The sequence below is a fragment of the Mixophyes fleayi genome, chromosome 1 (assembly GCF_038048845.1).
Source record: "Mixophyes fleayi isolate aMixFle1 chromosome 1, aMixFle1.hap1, whole genome shotgun sequence".
NCBI lineage: Eukaryota > Metazoa > Chordata > Amphibia > Anura > Limnodynastidae > Mixophyes > Mixophyes fleayi.
Window position 1 is genome coordinate 5,277,443 of NC_134402.1, and position 23,857 is coordinate 5,301,299.

A 23,857-nucleotide genomic window follows, 5' to 3' on the forward strand; every position below is an offset into this window, starting at 1 on the left:
TTGCAAAGTGATATGTAGATGGTAAAGCAGGATGTACACTAAAGAGGATCACTTTGTAAACACAGGGAATCAGGAACAGTGCAGGAACAACTGGAACCTGCAGCCTAGAATTATCCTCAGGAGAGAAGTGTACTGTTCTGGCAAGGAACAGATCTCAGCAGCAGATTTAAATAGGGTGTCCCAAACAACTATTGGCTGCACAGTTCATGTGATCACAGCTGCTGAGTCTGGTTGGTCTGGAATGATCAACTGACTGCATCCAAGATGGCCACGCCCGTGCAGCAGAACAAACAGTATGTGTTTGTTTACAAACGGATATGTGATAGACAGGATCGCTGCAGGCGTCCAAGAGGGACCCGGGTAGCTGTGATATGACAGCGGCGGATGAGGTAAATGCGGCTAAGACCCTGATGTGTGACAGGTAGGTTCTTAATATTCACAGGCCCACTAGAGGACAAATGGGTGACCACCATATTGTTATATGCACCAACTTATAGACAAATTCTCTTTCTTAGACAAGTCTGTGAGAAAATAAAAAAGTTGAGGACAGGCAACTTAATCCTCTTTGGAGATTTAAATCTTGTCTTAGACCCGAAAATTGACAGATAACATTCCTCTAAAATTCAGACATCTAGCAATGAAACAGGCCCCTCCACAGCATTTTGGAAACTTTAAGCAGTATATGGCCTTTATGATGTTTAGTGGGTCTCTGCCCCTCAAGACTGATATTACACTTTTTTCTGTAGCTCCACAATTCTTATTCACGATTTGATCTCATCCTTTCTGACTAATGGATACTCCAACATACTAAATTTATTAAGATTCCCCGGATTACGTGGTAAGGCCACGTGCCTCTAGAGTGAATATGGGATCTTAAACAGTAAAATACCTCCACGGCCTAGGTGACTCCCAAATTATATACTAACTTCACCAGAGGCCAAAATGGCAATGAGTGAGGCTTTAACTTTATTTAAACCAACTAACCAATCTTTAATTATTGATGTTCCCTGAAGGCTGTACTAAGACGTATAGCTATACAAACTGCTTCCATATTGAAAAAACTCCATGCTAAAACACAAGCTGATCTAGAGGCCATACTCACTCAATCATTAAAGCCATTTAAATCTCTTAAATGAGAGACAAACTCAATCAGAAATCAGTGTTCTTGTCACACATGCAAGCAGCTTTAAATTGTCTACACCAAAAATTATTCCATGTCACAGGTAACTGGGCTAGGAGGTTATCAGCTTGTAAAATCAGGGGATGTTAAACCAAAAATAGGATAAAATATTTCATTAACCAACAAAGTACAAAATGTATAACCCATCAGACATCGACAACGCTTTTGCTAATTAATATGCCCAACTCTATTATCTAAGTCTTCCTATTGTCTACCTAGAATACCTAGACCTACCATCCCATGACACTATCTATGTACTCCTGAAAGACTTAAACTTTCCCATTCTAAACCAAGAGTGCCTTGAGTCACTAATGGATCCAGCAAGAAATCAAAGACATAATCAAAAGAACTCCCCAAAGACAAGGTCCTTGCCCAGATAGTTATATCAACAATTTCTATATCTTTATCACGTTTAGGGAAGAGCTTGCCCCAAATTTAACCAAACTTTTCCATAAAAAGGGTACCTTCCCAAAAAAAATGTTAGAGGCTCAAACACTCACAATACCAATTCCTCCGCCCAGACACCCATCCCACGATGACCTCTCTATTGTCGTCAACAACACCACCATCTCCTCTGTCACCCAACTTCGCTGCCTGGGTGTCACCCTCGACTCCTCTCTCTCTTTTGCCCCCCACATTCATTCCCTTGCCCAAGCCTGTCGCTTCCAACTACGCAACATCGCCCGCATCCGTCCTTTTCTCTCTCAGGATGCCACCAAAACTATCATCCACGCACTCATCATCTCCCGCCTTGATTATTGTAACCTCCTCCTCACTGGCCTCCCCCACACCCCCCTCTCCCCCCTCCGCTCTATACTCAATGCGGCCGCAAGACTCATCTTCCTCTCACGCTGCTCCTCCTCTGCCTCCCCTTTGCCTTGCCTTACACTGGCTCCCCTTCCCCTACAGAATCCTTTTCAAACTCCTCACCACCACTTACAAGGCTCTCTCCAACTCTACTGCCCCTTATATCTCTAACCTCCTCTCCATTCACACTCCTGCCAGCTCCCTGCACTCGGCCAACGACCGTCGCCTCTCCTCCACCCTTATCACCTCTTGCCACTCCAGAATCCAAGACTTTTCCCGTGCAGCCCCCCTTCTCTGGAACGACCTCCCTCGTTCCATCAGTCTCTCTCCTACTCTGTGCTCCTTCAAACGTGCACTCAAAACTCACCTCTTCCTCAAAGCCTACCAACCATCTACTTAACCCCCATATCCTCCCTTTGCTCGTCCTCCCTTCTCTCCTCTTGCCTCAACTGGCTCCTAATGTGCCTGGTCTGTTTATCCTCCCTTAGGATGTAAGCTCGTATGAGCAGGGCCCCCTCCCCTCCTGTCTCCATACCTGTTCTTCCGCTCCGTTTTTACTGCATATGACTAGCCGGAGTTTCTGAAGTATTGGTACTTTTTGTTCATTGTTCTGTATGGTTTGACCCTGTATAGTCTACTGTTAGTACTGTGTGCAGCGCTGAGGATACCTTGTGGCGCCTAACAAATAAATGATAATAATAATAATACCAAAACCTGGAAAGGACCCAGTATGACACAACTATTGCTTTTTTAACCACTGATGTAAAACTGCTTGCCATGTTGATAGGTAACCGACTAAGCCCCATTATTTCACAATTCATCCATCTGGACCAAGTAAGGTTCATATTAGGCCCACCGGCAGAGTCCTCAGTGTGGTGGAATTGTTCTAAAGGAATCGTGACAAGTTTATAGTGCATTCTCTTTCCGCTGAAAAAGCCTTTGATAGTCTGAACTGGAAATATATGCAAGAGGTTATTAGGTTTGGTGTTCAGGATGATATTTTGAGATCAATTATGGTTTTATATACCTTCTGCGAGTGTTTTAGCAACGGCTTCCTGTCTAGTTCATTACAAATTACAAATGGCACTAGACAGGGATGCCCTCCTTTTCCACTGTAATGTTTGTACTGGCTATTGAACCCCTTACCCAGAGAATTAGATCTTCCCACAGATTTACTATGTTACCCTGAAAGAAAACACGCACAAGTTATGTCTTTTTGCTGACGATGTCCTGTTATTTTTGACTAACCTGGAGACTTCACTGTCAGCCCTCCATGACATTCTAGATCGCTATAGTAGATTCTCTCTGTATAAATTAAATACCACCAAATCAGAAGGTCTCCTAAACATTATAAATACAGCTACCTTAACCTAACTTCAAACAAAATGTAATTATACATGGAAAAAAAGACTACCTCTCCTATATGGGCATTCAAATTCCAGCCACAATTGAACAAATATTTAAGGTCAACCTCACCCCAAACATCCTATTTTACTAATCTAACCATGACTGGCAGGGGAGGGCTGGCAGACTTCAGCCCGGGGTGCAAGCACACAGCACTGGCCCATAAGTAGCGGCCCATCCTTAAAGGGTGGTTTTTGGTACAATATATATTTATCTATATAAAAAGAGGCTATTGTAGTGTTGCTTAATCCATATATATATATTATGCCCAGGCCCAGAGCTGGATTAAGGCTCTGGGGGGCCTGGGCATTTTAACCCCCTATGATGTAGCATGGTTATCATTTTAGACACATACACAGGCAATACTGTGTGCACTACTGTTGGGTGCACACAGTTCTGCCTTCACGAGCAGTACACGGTGAAGTGGGACATACCTCCCAACTGTCCTAAGGGAAACAGTCACCCAGATTCTGGACTGTCCCACCAGATTCAGGACAGTTGGCAGACTGTCCTGCTCTCTCCTATCTGTCTTGTCACTGTCACCACTTGTGGCTGCTGGTTACTTTAGCTCATTTGCTGGTTGTCTGGATCCTGGAATGTTGGAGGCCCTATTTAGAAAAAAATGGGTACATAAAATTTATAAAACTCCAAATAGTCCCAGTGTTACATCAATAGCACCCACATTTTATAATTAGGCCTCCCTCCAGCCACAACATTAAAATAATATTCACATTTGCTAAATAGATCTCTTTCCCTCCAACCAACCCTGACATTAGATAGCACACACATTTAATATATAAATCTATTTCCCTCCCTCCAAACAGACCCAGCAATAATTTAAATAGCAATTACATTTAACAAATATTACCATTTCCCACAACAATCACAGGCATTAAAAATACATAATCACATTTAATAAATATACCTCATTTTCCACAAACAGTCCCACAATCAATAAATAGCTCCCAAACCACCCCAGCATTAAATTAAAGGTCTAATTACCCCATTATAAATTCATAGGCCCCACTATTAAATTAAAATGCCCCACCATCACCCCAAATAAAATAGCACCCAATAACTAGTCCCCACCTGCACTCCACAATTAAATTATTAGCCTACCTCCCACATTATATTAAGAACCTTCCCACACCCACTAACTACATTCATTTACTGACCCCCCCACACACAGTACATTCATTCACTGACCCCCCCACTACATTAATTTACTGCCCCCCCCCCACACACACTACATTCATTTACTGGCCCCTCACACACACACAATATATTGGCCCCTCACTCACACACACACACACACACACACAATATATTGGCCCATCACTCCCACAATATATTGACCCCTCACTCACACAATATATTGGCCCCTCACACACACAATATACTGGCCCCTCACTCACACACACAATATTTTGGCCCCTCACTCACACACGCAATATACTGGCCCCTCACTCACACAATATTTTGGCCCCTCAGTCACACACACAATATATTGGCCCCTCACTCACACACACAATATACTGACCCCTCACTCACACAATATATTGTCCCCTTACTCACACACACAATATATTGGCCCCTCACTCACACAATATATTGGCCCCTCACTCACACAATATATTGGCCCCTCACACACACAATATATTGGCCCCTCACACACACAATATATTGGCCCCATACTTTTATATATATATATATATATATATATATATATATATACACACACACACACACACACAATATGCAGGCTGACACACACACACACACACACGCTATACTGACACACACACAATATGCGGACACTGACACACACACAATATGCGGACACTGACACACACACAATATGCGGACACTGACACACACACAATATACAACCCCCCCCCCCCCGCAGTTACCTTATTCGAGCCGCGCCGCGCTCTGCAGTCTTCTGACATGGGACGGCACCTATCACGTGGTGCGCGTCCCAGGTCACGCACACAGCCAAGCCATTAGTGGAAGGGAGGGAGGACGATCGTCGGAGCTGCGGCATAACGAGAAGGTGGCTGGTGAAATTAGGCATCGGGCCGCCCCCCAAATAGTTTTTTTAGTCCGGCCCGGGGGACATGTGCCCCCCTGCCCCTTGGCCCAGCCTGCCCCTGATGACTGGTTAGATAATCATAACCCTAGACAATGCAGCTTCAGCTTCTACATATAGTCTCCGATAAGCCAAACCCTAGCTATGGCACAACAAAAAAGATCCGCTATCTACAAAGTGCTCCCGCACTGCAGAACGCCACTGGAGGAAATCTTGTTCCTATCCCGAGTTCCTCCACTATAAATTCATCCTTTCATCTTACAGCACTGCCCTTTCAATTGCCAAAGAAACATTCTTCAAATCTCTAATATCCACCCAGTTTTCTTACCCACGTTGCCTCTTTGCCATATTCAACTGCCCACCTGCACCTCCTCCTCCTTCCTCCCTCACTGCCCATGATTTTGCCACCTATTTCAAAGACAAAATTGACACCATTCTACAAGATATTTCCTCATGCCAAATTCCACTTACTCCACCCAACTTTACTTACACTCCCCAATCCACACTTAATTCATTCTCTCCAGTAACTGAAGACGAAGTCTCTGCACTCATCTTATCATCTCACCCTACAACCTGTCCCCTCGATCATATTCCCTCCCAACTACTCCGCTCCCTCTCCTCTACTGCATGCCCGCGTCTAACTCACTCTACACCCACTAACACATTCTTCAACCTGTTTCTCTCCACTGGCACATTTCCATCCTTTAAACATGCGCTCATCTCACCTATTCTAAAGAAACCATTTCTCGATTCAGCCTCTCTCTCCAACTACCGCCCTATTTCTCTCCTCCCCTTTCCCTCCAAACCACTTGAGCGATTAGTGTACAAACGTCTGTTTCACTTTCTCTCCTCTCATTCCATTCTCGACTCTCTGCAATCAAGCTTCCGCCCCCAACATTCCACTGAAACTGCTCTCAGAAAGTGACCAATGATCTACTTACTGCAAAATCTAATGGTAAATTCTCCATACTCATTCTCATCGACATCTCTGATGCTTTTGATACTGCTGATTATCCTCTTCTCCTACACACCCTTTACTCCATTGGCCTTTGTGACACAGTCCTTTCCTGGTTCACTTCCTACCTATTGAACCGCTCCTTTAGTGTTTCTACCTCTGTCATATCCTCCTCTCCACTCCCACTATTTGTTGGGGTCCCACAAGGCTCTGTTCTTGGCCCTTTACTTTTTTCATTGTACACCTCTTCTCTTGAGACACTAATTCGCTCATTCGGCCTTCAAGACCACCTCTAAATCAACGACACCCAAATCTATATTTCTTCCCCTGATCTCTCTCCTTCTATACTATCTCGTGTAACCAACTGTCTTTCTGCTATCTCCACATGGATGTCCTAACGCTACCTAGAGCTCAACATGTCCAAAACAGAACTTATTATCTTCCCTCCTGCCAGAATCACCAACTGCTGTTAGGAACTCCCTAGCCCGCACAGTGAAACTCGGAGTCTACTCCGAAAGCCTGGTGTTCGCTGGAGCCCCTAGTGGTGGGGACAGACTTGGCCGCAGGCTGATGGAGGGTCGAGAATCGTAAACCGGCTAAGGAGAACCCAGGAGTGCAATGATTGGCAGACAGCAGCGTGGGGATCCGGCAGGGAAAACCAAGGTCAGAGGTCACAAGCACAGGTTTGGAATCCAGGGACAAGCAAAAGATCAGGGGCACAGGCAAAGGAGCAAAATCCGGAATACAGGCAAATAGTCAGGGTCAGAAGCGTAGGTTCAAGGTCCAGGAACAAGCGAGGGTCATACACGGGAGGTCGGTCACAGGTTAAACACCAAACAGAGAGAGCACAAGCAGGCAGCAGAACTGTGAACAGGACGCTATAACCGGCAGTGAGGTTCAGTCCTCACTGCCTTAAATAGGACCAGGGGCCAATCAGAACAGAGCCCTACTAGCACTCACAGGAATAGCCTAATGCTAATTACTAATGGCCAATGAGGCTACAGGATATCCAGCAGGAATAATCAGCCGGGTGGCTGCATGATAAATTACTGGCATACAGCCAGTAGAAGTGTAGCAGGGCCTCCTCAATCAGCCACTATTGGCTGAGTACTATGCCCCCTGTGCGCATGCGCTCGGCTGTCTGACAGCTGGCCGGGCGCTGCGTGATGTAATCTCCGGCGTCCCGGTTGTTGCCTAGGCAACCGGGACGTCGGGACCGGAAGTGGCGTCCCGGTCGCCATAGCGATGGCCGGGACAGGAGCTGGGAGACAATGAGAGTCGCAGCGGTGCCCGCGGCCGCCGCGACTATTAACACCTGCCCTCAAATCTCACTCACTGTCAATAACACCACAATTTCGTTCTGACTCCCAAGCCCGCTGCCTTGGTGTCACACTTGACTCCGCTCTCTGCTTTATTCCTCACATCCAGACTCTCTCCTAGTCCTGTCAATTCCACCCTAAAAACATTGCCAGAATACACCCTTTTATTACTCAACATATTCTTATCCATTCTCTCATCATGTCCAGTCTTGACTATTGAACCCTTCTGCTATCTGGCATTCCTGACACCCATATATCCACACTTCAATCCATCCGCTCAACATCTGCTGCACCACTTTGCAAATCCCTGCACTGGCTCCCTGTGTCCTCCAGAATCAAATTCAAATTACTCACCATTACCTACAAAGTCCTCAACAACAACACCCCTGCATACATCTCAAAGCTCATATCAAAATACTCTCCCGCCGTCCTCTTAGATCTACCTCTGACCAGTGCCTTGTCTCGTCTCTGATTCATTTTGTCTGCCTTGTTTGTTCTTGTTTTACGTATGTCTTGTTTTATGTATGTCCTTTCTTAGAAAAAAACAACAACTATACCACACCAGGAAAATCCCAATATTCTAGAAGAAGGGATACCTGTATCAGAATAAGTTCTAAATTTATATTATGGTCCCATCATACTAGAAATGGTGCACCCACACAGAAGTACTGGATATACAATTTAGCAAAGAGCGAGCATGTGTTTATGGGGCACTCAAGGGATGAGAAAAATATAAAACCTTCAAATTTTATTGATATACATTAAAAATTATGAGTGCCCCATAAACACATGCTCACCCTTTGCTAAATTGTATATTATGTATGTCCTTGTCTTCCCTACTGTACGGTGCTGCGGAGCACTGTGGCGCCTTACTTATCTACTATAATAATAATAATAATAATAATCACAATAATAATAATGGCTGGGTTAACTATGAGGTATCCTCGTTAGGCCGCCTTGTGGCATTTAAATTATGTTACTAGCAAAATTAATGTATATTTCTTGCACTATCCCATACATTACCCCCAAAAGATATATAGACAACTCCATAAAGTAATGACCACATATATTTGGAATATATGCCTTGTATACAATCAGATAATCCTACCTAAGCAGCAATGAGGCTTAACTCTCCCAAACTTGACAAAATAGCAGGAGGCTTGTATCCTAACACAATTATGAGGTTGATCACTTCCGTCAGCCCACAAACCATGGGTTGACCTGGAAAGAGCCTCCCACCCAGATTACCCCATTGAAGATTTAATTTGGACCACCAAAACATTAAGACCGAACTTTAACACGAAGTTTACTGCAATCTCTGATTCCTTAAAAATTTGGGATAGGACAGTGGCATTGAACAAAGAAATAGTTTTGCCTAATTGTAACTTATCACTAAAAGCCCTAACTAAACTAATCCCAAGTTTAAACCTCTCAACCTGGTACTCTCAGGGAATTCCTACTTTTTCTAATTTATTCTCTGCTGAAACATTACTCCAATTTCACCAAATACAGGATCTATTTGGAATCCCATCCCAAGAATTACATAAATACTTATAAATTAGAAATGGAGGCTCAAGGTACCTTTTTCTTCCTCTGCCTCTTCTCCACTTATCAAATGGCAATGAGTACATTACAGGCGGGGAAGGCTCCTCTATTTTCTAGAGTAATATAAATATATATCCCCACCATTTAGCCTTAATGAGACTCCCCACACCTAAGTTATATCATAGTTGGCTAGCTTGTGTTAAGTTTTGTGTTGTATCTTGGATATGTTAGATATATTTTCAGTCTGTGTCCACTCCCCTATTTGTTACCCCTCTCTCTATTCCACGCTGTTTCTTTCCTTCCTCCCCTCTTTTTACTGTTTCCCCAATATTCCTGAAAAATTTTCAATAAAAACTATAGATGTTAAAGGTTATTTAATTTCTCAGACTAATGTACCCCCTTCAAACATCGCCACTGCACCTGACCTGCGAGGACTATTGGCTTGTCAATACCAGAGATAGAGATTGGCTCCAGGACATCTATGCCCACACCCTCCTAGAGAAGAACGTAAGCACTGAAAGAAGCGTAATCACTTTCCTTCACCTACATAACCAAGAGGTTCCAGCAAATATCCTGTACTAAGGTCCACACGTAAAATCTAGCACATACCATGACACAAATATAAACTTAACGCATATAAGTCTACATACTTGTCCTTACGTGTGTAGTACCTATTAACGATACTGACTACCCCCACATGGACTACGACGACATGAGGATTCCGAAGTACTACCAAGACCTGAAAAAAAACCGACTTACCATGATCCAGGTGACTTCATGTGACGACCCGATGTATTGCCGACTGTGGAAAATGACGCCACATGAAAACGCGACTCCTCTTAAAGCGGCGATGGTTGGACCCGGCTGTCATTTATCTAATGTAAGTATTATTTTAGGGTTTAGGGTTAGGGGTATTAGGGTTAGGGGTTAGAAATTAGGGTTAACCTTACCTTTATAAGCCGGACCCAGCTTGTAAAGGTAAGGTTAATCCTAACTCTAACTCCTAACCCTAACCCTAAAATAATACTTACATTAGATGAATGGCAGCCGGGTCGGTCCATCGTCACTTTTAGAGGAGTCGCGTTTTCGCATGACGTCATTTTCCACAGTTGGCAAGACATCGTATCGTCACATGAAGTCACCTGGATCATGGTGAGTTGTTTTTTTCAGGTCTTGGTAGTACTTCGGAATCCTCATGTCGTCCTAGTCCATGTCGGGGTAGTCAGTATTGTTAAACTGACTACCACCGGTCCTTACTACATAACCCAGAATTCCACTGTTTGGGACAAAGCAGGCCTCAAATCTATTAATAGTCTGTTACATAACAGTCCTAGAAAGTACAACTGTGGAAAGCGGAAGAGAAGCACAGAGTTATCTGGGCACTGGCTTACTGTTGTAAGATTTCTACAGTGACTGGTTCATGTTTTGTGTCTCTGCCTTCTACTATCTGTTGCTCCAGCCTTTCTAACTCATCGGTAGCTGCACAGAAATGCCAGTCTCCAAGGACTGCGTTATAGATGGAGGCTGAGAGTGTTGTTGCCTAACAACAGCCACTTTCCCCACCAGCAAACACAGTTCTTACTCGACTACCTTGTGTATCACGTGTTCCCCACACATATTAGATTGTAAGCTCATTTGGACAAAGTTATCTTTACCTTCTGATTCATATCATTGTATGTCATGTTTGTGTCATGTCATGATCCCCTCAATGTACAGCGTTTTGTAAATAAAAAGATTATAAATATAATAACCAGGGCCATTTAATTTGCCCTTTATCGGGCCCAACATTATGCCAGCCTCTAACTGTAATAACCCCTTAGATGCCATCCTCTCAGTCCCCCAAAATGTAAAGCAATATCTCTACAACTTTGTACATGACCAGCTTTCAATATGCAAAAACCAAACCTGGATTTATACAGTGACTGGATCAGTTCTCCTCTGTTACAGTCCCTGTCGGAATCTTTATGACTTCTTCCGACTTCTGGATCCAGCTTTGGAGATTTCTCCATTTACCATTTAGTTAACTATGTACTCGTGACCCGGGTTAGGTGATACTGGGTTTGATGGTATGCTATCAGCTGTTTCTGCAGCTACAAGGAAAAGCGCTCACTAAATGTTTATCCAGGATATTTATCTAATAACTTATGTAGGCAGGGGCAAACACAGGATTTGCAGAGGGGGTTTCCACACCACGCCGCCAGTGGGCGTGACCAGCATGCATTGGGGCATGGCTATAATATTAGACAGTGCTTGGCTGCTCTCCAGCTCTTCCTATCCCCATAATATACATGGGCAATGCTGCGTGCACTACTGTTAGGTACATGCAGCTCTCTCTTTTCGGGGTCCAGCCACTTCAATTACACAGTGCCCCAGGCTTGGAGGGGGGTTTCCAGGCACTTAAAAACTCCCCCTCGGTTTGCCTATGGTAGGGAAACATTTATATAATACCCACCTATACACACAAGAGCTGCTGATATATTTGTGGTCACTTTAGATGGGATGCGTTTCCTGTGGAGGTCTGCCCATGTCTCACCTGTGCTGCTGTTCTAGAATGATGGGGGGATGTCATTTTTCCTTCATAGCTCTAATTGCTGCTACGCTGATCACCAAGATATATGTTTCTATTGCTCATGTATGTCCCAAGATTTATACAAACTATTTTATATGATATGTGCAAAGAAGGATGGAAGATTTCCATTTGATTTTTAAAGGGAAAAATAACAGACGCTATTTAGTTTAACTTATTTTTTATTTAATGTAATTTTAATTTAATTTGTATTTATGTATGAATTTTATAACATATTACTTTCACATTTATTAATAACTCAAGACACTATTCTCTCTTGTGTATATGACACTTCATTACATTACTATATTGTGTACGAATAGGGTAATGTGACTGTCTATTCGCATCTGTACGTGTGCTGTCTCTGCTTCGTGGAACTTAAGTATACACTCCTGATGTACATCTGTTGCATATGCTATTGTTTTTGAGCGTCTGACTGAGCATATTTTCGTAAATATACTTTTTTTTTACATGCATCTCTTCCCTGCATATGTTTTGAGTGCAAATGCATCCACCTCTAAATGATGCCCCTTATTTATGTCAAATGTATTCAGTTTCTGGAAATTGAACATAGAAAAAAGGAATTAAAAAGAGTTTTCTATTTATAACTTTATAAGGGGGAAATTTGTGTTACCAGTGTGTTGGTTGCAGCCAGACCATTGTGCTAGGCAGCATGTTCAGGACACAACCAGACCAGTGTGTTCAGGACACAGGCAGACCGGCGTGTTCAGGTTACGGCCAAACCAGCGTGCTGGGCAGCATGTTCAGGACACAGCCAGACCAGTGTGTTCAGGACACAGCCAGACCAGCGTGCTGGGCAGCATGTTCAGGACACAGCCAGACCAGTGTGTTCAGGACACAGGCAGACCAGCGTGCTGGGCAGCATGTTCAGGACACAGCCAGACCAGCGTGCTGGGCAGCATGTTCAGGACACAGCCAGACCAGTGTGTTCAAGACACAGGCAGACCGGCGTGTTCAGGTTACAGCCAAACCAGCGTGCTGGGCAGCGTGTTCAGGACACAGCCAAACCAGTGTGTTCAGGGTTCAGGTTAGAGCTAGACCAGCATACTAGGCAGTTTTCGGGACACAGGCAGACTGGGGTGTTCAGGTTATGGCCAGACCAGCGTGCTGGGTAGTGTGTTCAGGTTACAACCAGACCAGCATACTAGGCAGCGTGTTCAGGACACAGGCAATTCAGTGTGTTCAGGTTACAGCCAGACCAACGTGCTGGGCAGCATATTCAGGACACAGCCAGACCAGCAGGCTCAGGTTACAGCCTGACTAACATGATGGACAATGTGTTCAGGCTACTGCCAGATAAGTGCTCAGCAGCAGGTTCAAGACACAGGCAGACCGGCGTGTTCAGGATACGGCCAAACCAGCGTGCTGGGCAGTGTGTTCAGGACACAGGCAGACCGGTGTGTTCAGGTTACAGCCAGACCAACGTGCTGGGCAGCATATTCAGGACACAGGCAGACCAGCAGGCTCAGGTTACAGCCAGACCAACGTGCTGGGCAGCATATTCAGGACACAGGCAGACCAGCAGGCTCAGGTTACAACCTGACCAACGTGATGGACAATGTGTTCAGGCTACTGCCAGATAAGTGCTCTGCAGCAGGTTCAACACAGGCAGACAAGTGTGCTCAGGATACTGCTAGACCAACATGCTGAACAACATGCTCAGGTTACAGCCAGACCAGCATTGGAACTTGTATTCCCTCATGTCAGTTACATCTCAGACAATCTTACTAAAGTGCTCTCAGAGTGACCGGTAATTGATATCCTTTTGTAAATGACACCCAGCATGAGTGTTGTTAATAGGAAGTTATTAGATGGATGGACAGATGAAGAGATAGCTGGAACATGGGAGACATGAAACCAACAAGCAGGAAGTGTAAAACAGAAGCAGGGATGTATCAAATTTATCTACATACTATAATGACTTTCTCATACCGTATAATCCCATACATAGGAAGCTTGTCATTAAGATGGAAAGAATTATACTCAATGACAGTGGCCATCCAGCAGAATCAGATAAGATTGTGCTCTTTGACTTATGGCTGGCGGATGAGGAGAGGGTTCAAACATTTGTACATAGCAGACAGACAGATCTCCCCCCCCACATTTCTCACCTTAGGAGTGACCCTCGCATTCTCAAGGAAAACCCGGGTCCAGACAGCCGGGTGCCGAGCCACAAACTTCCAATCCCTGCTGACCTCAGCAGCCCGCAGCAGAGTCTTGGTATCGAGGTAGGTGAATATACAGAACAACGCTGCCCTCATCTTCAGGATCTCCGGGCTGATGACTTCATTGGTACGTGACGGACTCCCCTTCTCTGGCCTCAGCAGCCTCCCATCACAGCGACCTATAGATTATAATGAAGATTTATATACTGGACAGAACGGATCATATTAATCGTATTGATATATTAAACATGAACTGCTATTAAACATCCTGAGAGATATGGATGTATTGGTCTTTCCTCCACCTTCCTCAGACAGACCACCCCAGCCGCAAAAAGTGGCTACGTCAGTTTATCTCTTATTTACACAATACTTGTGGTTTACATAGAATGTACCCTGCCTTCCATGCATGAATGGGTGGTATTACACACATTGGTCTGAGCCGGGGAAGGGTGGTTGGAGGGCAATTCTTTTACATGCATTTTTATGTAACAAGCAGATGCAGACATTGTATATGTCACCTATATGGTTGTGTCATTGTCCCACACCAACACTCACATAGCCGTAGAAGAAACAACAAGTACAGACATGGACCAGACTCACCCTTAGGCCGACAGCCTTCTGATGACCGGTTTGTGTTGAGGTCCGCAGATCCAATGCTCTCCTGTTCCCAGACCTCGGCCTCGGATTCCGTGGTCCTGGAACCTACATCTGAAATGTCTCCCTCTTCTCCTTCTGTGCTGTTCCTGTAAGGCCGACGGTGCCAGTTCTGGATGGCCTGCCTGCGGAGGCCTGAGCTACGGTTGTTGTTTCTCTCAAAGCTGCTGTCCCCTCCATGGTTGTTCCCTGTGTAAGCATGATCCTCCAAACAGTCATCCACAGCAACCTGCTCTGCTCCATCACTGTCATAGCAGCCAGAGCTCTGCGATACCGTCTTCACTCTTCCCGGGACTCTGCGAATGTAACAAAGGTCATGGTTTCAGAATCTAGTCCCAAACGTCCAAGCTCTAGTCCCAACTTATTCATTCTTTAGGGTAACTTCATAGTTTACTCTTCTATAGCGCATACAGTTTTATGTAGAACTGTACACCGCATTCCAACCATGACGCACAACTGGTAGCTGCACAGAGATGCCAGTGGCCAATGATGTCTTTATTACTGGAGGCTCCTTACAATAGCCACACTCAAATTCCTGACCTGCAGCTACTATTGTTATTACCTTATGTATCAAGTGTTACCCAACCCTCTTAGATTGGGCAGGGCCATCTTTACCTTCTGCTTCACGTCATTGTATGTAATTTGTCAACGCTTTATAAGTAATAGATACAAATACTACAGAGAGATTGCATTGTTAATGACCCACAAGGTGTCATGTCCAAGGTCACTAGAAGCTGGCACAGGTATTCACACTTGTTTCCATAACGTCTCTCAGTGTTACTCTGAACTAGCTCTAGCCACTAATAATTGGTTCTTCTCAGCCAGGTCATGTACCTACAGGAAGCCTCGTTCCTGTGAAATTGCAGCTTCTTCTCATCTTTTCTTATTCCAAACTGCATAGAGAAGTTTACAGTAGAACATATTGATGTTTATAACAACAGGTTATAAACAGTCAGAGAACAGTTGTTGCCGCTGTGACTTTGTACATGACAGAAGCCACTAACCTGTACCTGTGCACCAGTGAGAGCACAGTCTTGTCTATACAGTCAATGCTATTGTTTTATTATTCCAGCTGCACCAGTTATTGGTGTATATCGCTTTCTATTCCACTTATATTTCTGACCCTGTTGCATCTAATAATTATGGAAGAATAAACATTATTCTTCCTCAGAGTTTGCTACAGCCCATAGTTACATTGAGCTTTGCTTGTTGAGGAATAAAAGCAGATAGTATGATCTTATAGGAATAGCTTTGTGCTGTCTCCAGGTGTGTTGTCTAGATGGATATTACTTGACATCTTGGAACATACATTGACAAACATGATTTCTGTCTCCAGCTCAGAACTTCAGGGGTTAGCAAAGTCCCTGCATCAGACTATTATATTCTATTCTTGTAAGTAATTATTTATTACACTTGGCAAACTAAATGTATTCATTTGGATCTGCTTGCAAAGCTGCTGTTTATTCTTATACCTGGAGCAAGAAAAGGCGATAACTTACCCGACGCATGAGGATGAACGCTGGTTGGATACTGGGTATGATCCACGGGTGGTAGAGCCGGACCCCTGGTGCCTGTCTGCCCTCTAGAGGAAGGGAATGAAGGCGCAGTTCATTACTGTTATACTGACCATTCCTAGATATTCTAAGAGATATTGGACATCATCATTTATTTATATAGCGCCAACATATTCCGTAGCGCTTTACAATTGGGGACAAACATAGTAAACTAATAAACAAACTGGGTAAAACAGACAAAGAGGTGAGAAGGCCGCTGCTTGGACATCTAAAACTTCCTTTATGTCTGCAGCTTGAGTGATGAAGTGTTCAGCTGTGTCAAGGGGGGTTGTGTGGTGTTACCTATTGTGTTCTTTATCCCCTATGTCATGAGAATCGCGTAGCCCAAACAGAAGGGTAATCTATGGATGCCTTCACACATATATGTATATACAGTGGTGGAAGTGTTCTGGTATATGGTGGCACAACAAACCGCCACTTCTCCTACTGCTCTGAACTGCTCTGATTGTACCATTCCAGTGACTTACATTTCCTTAAACTATTATCATAGTATATTTACAAAGTGCCATAAAATTCTGCTGCTCCACATCGTAGAGAAGTAGAACATATAATAAAAGTGTAGAGGACTAACATGCAAAATACATTCAAGAAGCATAAATGCAATAATAACAGGGAATTACACATAATTTGTTTACATGACATAATCGGTAAGGTATATAACAAACCAGTGTTGTACAGAACACGCAAGAGGCATGATGCAGGGATGCACAGATGGTCAAGATGGGAGCAGACAAAAAGACAGGAGGAAAGAGGGCCCTGAGACAAGTGGGGTCAACACTGAGTAAGAATGGGTGCAGGGGGGGCTAGGTAGGCGACAGGAGACTGGTAGGCTCTGATGAACAGTTTGGTCTTAAAGGAGTGTTTAAAACTCTGGAGACTGCTGTATAGTCTGATTGACGTGAAGTGTATTCCACAAGTGGGGAACAGCACAGGAGAAATTTTGTAAGCAGGAGTGGTATGTGATTATCAGTGGGGAGATAAGGTGCTGCTCACTGACAGAGCAGCGCGGCCAGGAGGCATTTTGGAGTGAGATGAAGTCAGAGATATACGGGGGTGAGAATTGGCTTAGGGCTTTGCAAGTGAGGGTGAGGAGTTTAAGTTGGAAATGAGTTAGAGCTTTGCAGAGTTTGGAGGAGGAAACAGAGTGGCGGGAGAGGAAAATTAGTGTTGCTGCAAAGTAGAGAATGGATTGAAGGGAGCAGAGACAGGTGAGAATGAAACAGGGTTGCAATAGTCAAAATCTAAGATAATGAGATTGCAGATGAGAGATTTGAAAGGGTCTTATCCTGGTGATGCCTCAAAGATGGAAGCAACAGGTTTGACAGAGCAACCAGGTGTGGTTAGTGAAGGAGAGGGTAGAGGCATGGTTGAACATGAGCAACAGAAGAGAGTATAGTGTTGTCAATGGAGAGGGAGATGTGGGGCCGTTTGGAGACTAGAGAGAGGAAAGATAATCTTTGTTTTAGGCTGAACATCAGGCAACATTGGGCCATCCATGAGGAGATAGCAGAGAGACAGCTGGACACATGGGAAATGAGAGAAGGGAAGAAGTCAGGGCAGGATAGGTAGATTTGGATATTATCTGCATAGAGGTGAAGACTAAAGACGTTCATTAGTTCACCAAGAGAGAAGGTGTACAGTGAGAAGAGAAGAGGATCAAGGACTGAGCCTTGTGGGACACCAGAGTGTGAGCGTGAAATGAGGGAATAAATTGCTGGAAATAAAAAGTAGAAGGAGCAGTCGGAGAGGTAGGAAGTGTACCAATATAGAACAGTGCCAGGAAGATTTAATGAGTGAAATGTGTGCATGAGGAGCGGGCAGCAGAGAGGTCCAGGATGAGGAGGATGGAGGTGACCCTTAGATGTTGCAGAGAGAAAACCTGTTGACTATAGTGAAGGTAGACTCAATGGAGTGGAGGGAATGGAGGCCACCTTGGAGAGTGTCAAGGAGTGAGAGACAGGACAGGAAGATTGTGAAATGGTTATAGACAAGCTGCTTGTGTATGGGAGGAGATAAGTTGGGTGGTAGTTGGAGAGAAAGCATCATGAGAACGTTTTATGAGGATAGGTAAGACAAGAGCATGTTTAAAGGATAAGTGGAAGATGCCAATGGAGAGGAACAAGTTGAATAAGTAGACTAGGTGGAGGCTTTGGGAGAGATGGAGCAGAGAAGGTGAGGGCAAGGGGGCTTGTAGAGTGGGGAGAAGGTGACAGAAGAGCATGGAACACGTCCTCATAAAACAGAAGGTGTATTGGGTACGAGAGCAAAGTGGGTGGAGTTGGACAGGTGGAGATTTCTTGACAGATGGTGTCAATTGTGGCCTTGAAGTGAGTGGCAAAGTCTTGGGCTGTAAGAAGAGTGGAAGAAGGAGGTAGTTGAAGATGGCAAAGAGGCAACAGGTGTTGTTAAACTGGATGGAAATAGGATATTTGGTGAGAGAGAGGGCAATACTGTTAAACCAGAGAATCTCCAAATCTTTTCTGGGCTATGACTAGCCAGTTAGCCTGATCGTTACCAGGGTCTGTGTAACACAAAGAAAACAAAACAGAAAAAATAACTTTATTTACCTTAAATATATGACTGTCCACTGATCATCTCCTTATTTAATATCATTGTCTATGTAGAGTATAAACTATGTGTGGCCATATTTTCATGTAATGTCACTGCCTGCTGTCACTCAAAGGGGTGTTATAGCTAGAAATCCTGGTGGGTTTACCACCCTCCAGTGCAGTCTCATAAATCTGTCTGGGTCCTTGTAACTGGATCTCCTGGACCTTGTATCCGGGAACACTGCACCTCCCCAGGCTCCCATTAAGGGTTCCCCAACGTACCTGTCTAGGTCTTTATATTCGGGTCTCCTGGACCTTGTATCTGGGGACACTGCACCTCCCCAGGCTGCCATTAAGAGTACCTGTCTAGGTCTTTATATTCGGGTCTCCTGGATCTTGTATCCGGGGACACTGCACCTCCCCAGGCTGCCATTAAGGGTTCTCCCACGTACCTGTCTGGATCCTTGTATCCGGGACTCCTGGACCTTGTATCCGGGGACACTGCACCTCCCCAGGCTGCCATTAGGGGTACTCCCACAACTACTGATGATTTGCAACTGTTTCTCTGCCCTGTCCGCCCGGTCCAGAAGCTCCTCGATGAATTGCTGGAGACGCACCTTGGCATTGGCTTCTCGACTCGCTGTCTCCTTCAGGAATAAGTCAATTTCCACCACTTCCCTGCAGAACAAGTGAGATAGGAGCTGTGACTATCAGACTGTACACTGTACAACAGCATATTACACTGCTTTACAGAGATTGTTAATCATTCACATCAGCCCCTGTCCTGTGAAGCTTACAGTCTATAGTTCCCTACCACACACACACACTAACATTAGCCTTCAGTATGTTTTTGAAGTGTTGGAGTAAACACACGCAAACACGGGGAGAACATAGAAACTCCACACATAGTGCCCTGGTCGGAATAGAGCCAATGACCGTCAGCACTACATAATATTATATTTTACTTCTATTCATACGGACCTTTCCTATATGAATTATATGTACGTGTGGCTGGGTTCTTGTGAGACTGACCTACGGTATTAAAAACTAGAAAGAAACGTCTGTAACTAACATCATTCTTTTTGCTGAAATGACAATGTCCTTATTTAAACTATTAGATAAATTATTTATAAATAATAAATAAATAAGTGTTTATGGAACAGGTGACAGAACAGCATTTCTATGTGATTTGTGCTGTATTACTGAGCAGTCTGCAGTCCCAGCACTTGGACAGCTCCGGTGAGACAGACTCACGTATTATTATTGTTTAATTATATAGTGTCACAAAGCAGTGCTGTACAGAGGATATGTAATCATTCATCTCATTCTCTGTCCTATTGGAGCTTACATTCGGTATCCCTGAACATACAGACACACATATACCCACTACAGTCTATTCTGTCAGAAGCTAATTACCCTACCTGTTACTGTGTGGGAGGAAACCAACACAGACACGGGGAGAACATACAAACTCCAGACAGAGAGAGTCCTGGTGGGAATCAAACCCATGACCCCAGCACTGTGATGCAGCAATGCTAACCACTCAGCACATTTATAGGTGAACCTCAAACGTGAATCACATATCTAGGTAAACCTCACACGGGAATCACACATCTAGGTGAATCTCACACGGGAATCACATATCTAGGTGAAGACAGTGGCGGATCCATGGGGGGGGGGGGGCGGTCGGGGCAATGCTTGCTGCCGGCGGCTGCACATTATGTGCAGGTCCATTCAGCAGTGACAGGCAGGACCAGCGTGCTGCCCGTCCGCTCTGATTGTGTTTTAAACACAATCAGAGCATCCGGGCAGCACACTGTCCCTGCCTGTCACTGCTGAACGGACCTGCACATAGTATGCAGCCGCCGGCAGCCTCAGATGTCAAAAAGGGGGCGGGGCCTAAATCCCCCACCCCCCTACATCGCCCCGGGTAGCAGTATTCTCTAGATCCGCCCCTGGGTGAACATCACACGGGAATCACACATCTAGGTGAATCTCACACGGGAATCACATATCTAGGTGAACATCACACGGGAATCACACATCTAGGTGAACATCACACGGGAATCACACATCTAGGTGAATCTCACACGGGAATCACATATCTAGGTGAACATCACACAGGAATCACACATCTAGGTGAACATCACACGGGAATCACACATCTAGGTGAATCTCACACGGGAATCACATATCTAGGTGAACATCACACGGGAATCACACATCTAGGTGAATCTCACACGGGAATCACATATCTAGGTGAATCTCACACGGGAATCACATATCTAGGTGAACATCACACGGGAATCACATATCTAGGTGAATCTCACACGGGAATCACATATCTAGGTGAATCTCACACGGGAATCACATATCTAGGTGAACATCACACGGGAATCACATATCTAAGTGAACATCACACGGGAATCACACATCTAGGTGAATCTCACACGGGAATCACATATCTAGGTGAACCTCACACGGGAATCACATATCTAGGTGAATCTCACACGGGAATCACACATCTAGGTGAATCTCACACGGGAATCACATATCTAGGTGAATCTCACACGGGAATCACACATCTAGGTGAATCTCACACGGGAATCACATATCTAGGTGAATCTCACACGGGAATCACACATCTAGGTGAATCTCACACAGGAATCACATATCTAGGTGAACCTCACACGGGAATCACATATCTAGGTGAACCTCACACGGGAATCACATATCTAGGTGAACATCACACGGGAATCACATATCTAGGTGAACATCACACGGGAATCACACATCTAGGTGAACCTCACACGGAAATCACATATCTAGGTGAACATCACATGGGAATCACACATCTAGGTGAACATCACACGGGAATCACATATCTAGGTGAACATCACACGGGAATCACATATCTAGGTGAACATCACATGGGAATCACACATCTAGGTGAACATCACACGGGAATCACATATCTAGGTGAACCTCACACAGGAAGCAGATTTCTAGGTGAACTTTTTATGTATTGCACCTAAACATATATTAAAGTTGGTGAATTACTGCCAGGACAGATTATCAGTTTATATCTCTGGAGAGTCTGGATCCTGATCTTCCTGCTTGTCCCTATTTTCCAGCTAACTGCCAGTCTCTCCGAGGCTCCTGATATACAAGGACATTTTATAAAGGGGTATTTGCATTGTGCCCACCAATACATTTCCTAATAATATACACTGTATAATAAAAGAGAGCTCTGTCTTATCTCCATGTGTCCTAGGGGGAGATCCCTAGTGTCAAATACCAGGGCGTTCCCTTAAAGTGAGCTATTTATGCTAACGTCAGCAGCCTTAACACTAATGCCTTCATTGCTGTAAAATTAGCCCACAGATCTCGCCTGCCGTAGATCTAGGATGAGCAGGCGCCTCAACCCAAGTGTTAACCGTAACTCTAACTCAACTGAATCCATAATTACCAACTTTTCTTTCCTTCACTCTGGGGCGCCACAAATCACATCATTTGGGCCCCGCTCCCCGCGATGAACTGGCTCTTTCACATCATTTTGCGGAAGAAAGACACAATTATGCGATTTGCGACTAATTTGCGTCATGGAGCCCCACATCCTGCCCACTTCAGTGGACAGTGTGCAGGAGAATGGCTTTTTCTTCCGGGAGTCTGGGAGACCTACCCGCATTCGGGAGAGTGAGCAAGTATTCTTTAATCATGCCCGACAAGGGGGCCTGTGGATGTGGATGGAACCGTTACCACACACGTCTTCAATGCACGTAAAGAGACTAAGGAGTTAACACTTTGTCAAGTATTGCGTGTTTATTTTTAAACCCGTTTAACACACGTGTACAATGCAGAGCAGCGGGATGTGAGCGCTCACCTTTCTCTAAGTGTTTATTTTATTCCTACATAATGAGCCGGAATCCTGACTGAATGAAGGAACTCGGGATCACACGGAGCACATACAATGGCTGCAATGCTGGAGCGGACGGGGTGTGTGGAGCGGACAGGGTGTGTGGAGCGGACAATGGGGTCCTGGCGTTACTTCACAATACAAAGAAACAAACATTAAGTTTATTTAAGATACCACAGAGCAAATAGAAGCTTACTTAATTGTACCCTGAAATAATGACTGGAGCATCAGGATTACGGGGGACTATTCAATTACCCATTTCCATGTGTGATAATGCTTCATGTGCAAACTTCAATTCCTCCTATTTACACACAGATATGCTGGAATCCTACTGTTATGTATATTGCATCAAGTGCATGTAAATTCTAAAAATAAAACAACTTCATTATTTACAAAAAAAATTAAATATCCATTTCCTCAATTCCATCTCCATCTCCCCAGGCCAAGCTGTTCGGATGGAATATATTTAATTATAATACATAAATAATCTGTAACCAGCTCCAGGCTGTATAGTGGGAACCAACAACGGTCGAGATGAGCGTGTGATCCCCCCAGACGGAAACCAGACCCTAGTTAGCACAGAACTAAGGGGTGTGTGTGCTAAGGGGTGTGTGTGGGGGTGACCCCCATGTCCTCTTCCCGAAGACTGCTAGCCCCACACAGTACTGGGGAAACCTTAGTGTTCCTCTTTATTTTATATCGCACCTTCCTACCAATAGGACACTTCACATGGTTGTGGGGGGTGCGGCAGCCATTTTGGGATCGCTCATTGCTCTCCTATGTTATTATTCACATTGGTCACTGCCACAGTGCAGCTTACAGTCTTAACTTCCCTAACAGAACATAAACCTCCCGGTATGTTACTGGAGTATGGGAGGCAACGGAGCACCGGGGAATGCACGCATATACCGGGTTAAGCACACACTTATTTTTAAAATTAATTCTTATTGAAATAATAACTCACCCAAAACCCGTCATTCACCACTTAATTATATAAAAAAAAAGTGATTTTCTTTTTCCAATTTAATCCAAAAGCATTTTGATTGGCTGAGTGACTAATGACACTCCCAGTAACTTCAGGTGACAGACATACAGCACCTGGGCCCTTAGTGA

General features: G+C 44.5%; 1 protein-coding gene across 3 annotated transcripts in view; it reads right to left on the minus strand.

The window, feature by feature from the left end:
- Positions 1-23,857, minus strand: part of FBXO41 (F-box protein 41) — a 114,785-nt gene that overhangs the window by 10,768 nt on the left and 80,160 nt on the right. For all 3 annotated transcript variants that reach the window (XM_075186564.1, XM_075186402.1, XM_075186489.1), the window contains 4 exons: positions 19,281-19,506; positions 16,205-16,287; positions 14,652-15,001; positions 13,998-14,230 (listed from right to left, as the gene is read on the minus strand). In XM_075186564.1, the coding sequence (XP_075042665.1) occupies positions 13,998-14,230; positions 14,652-15,001; positions 16,205-16,287; positions 19,281-19,506 (892 nt within the window). The remainder of the gene's footprint in view (positions 1-13,997; positions 14,231-14,651; positions 15,002-16,204; positions 16,288-19,280; positions 19,507-23,857) is intronic.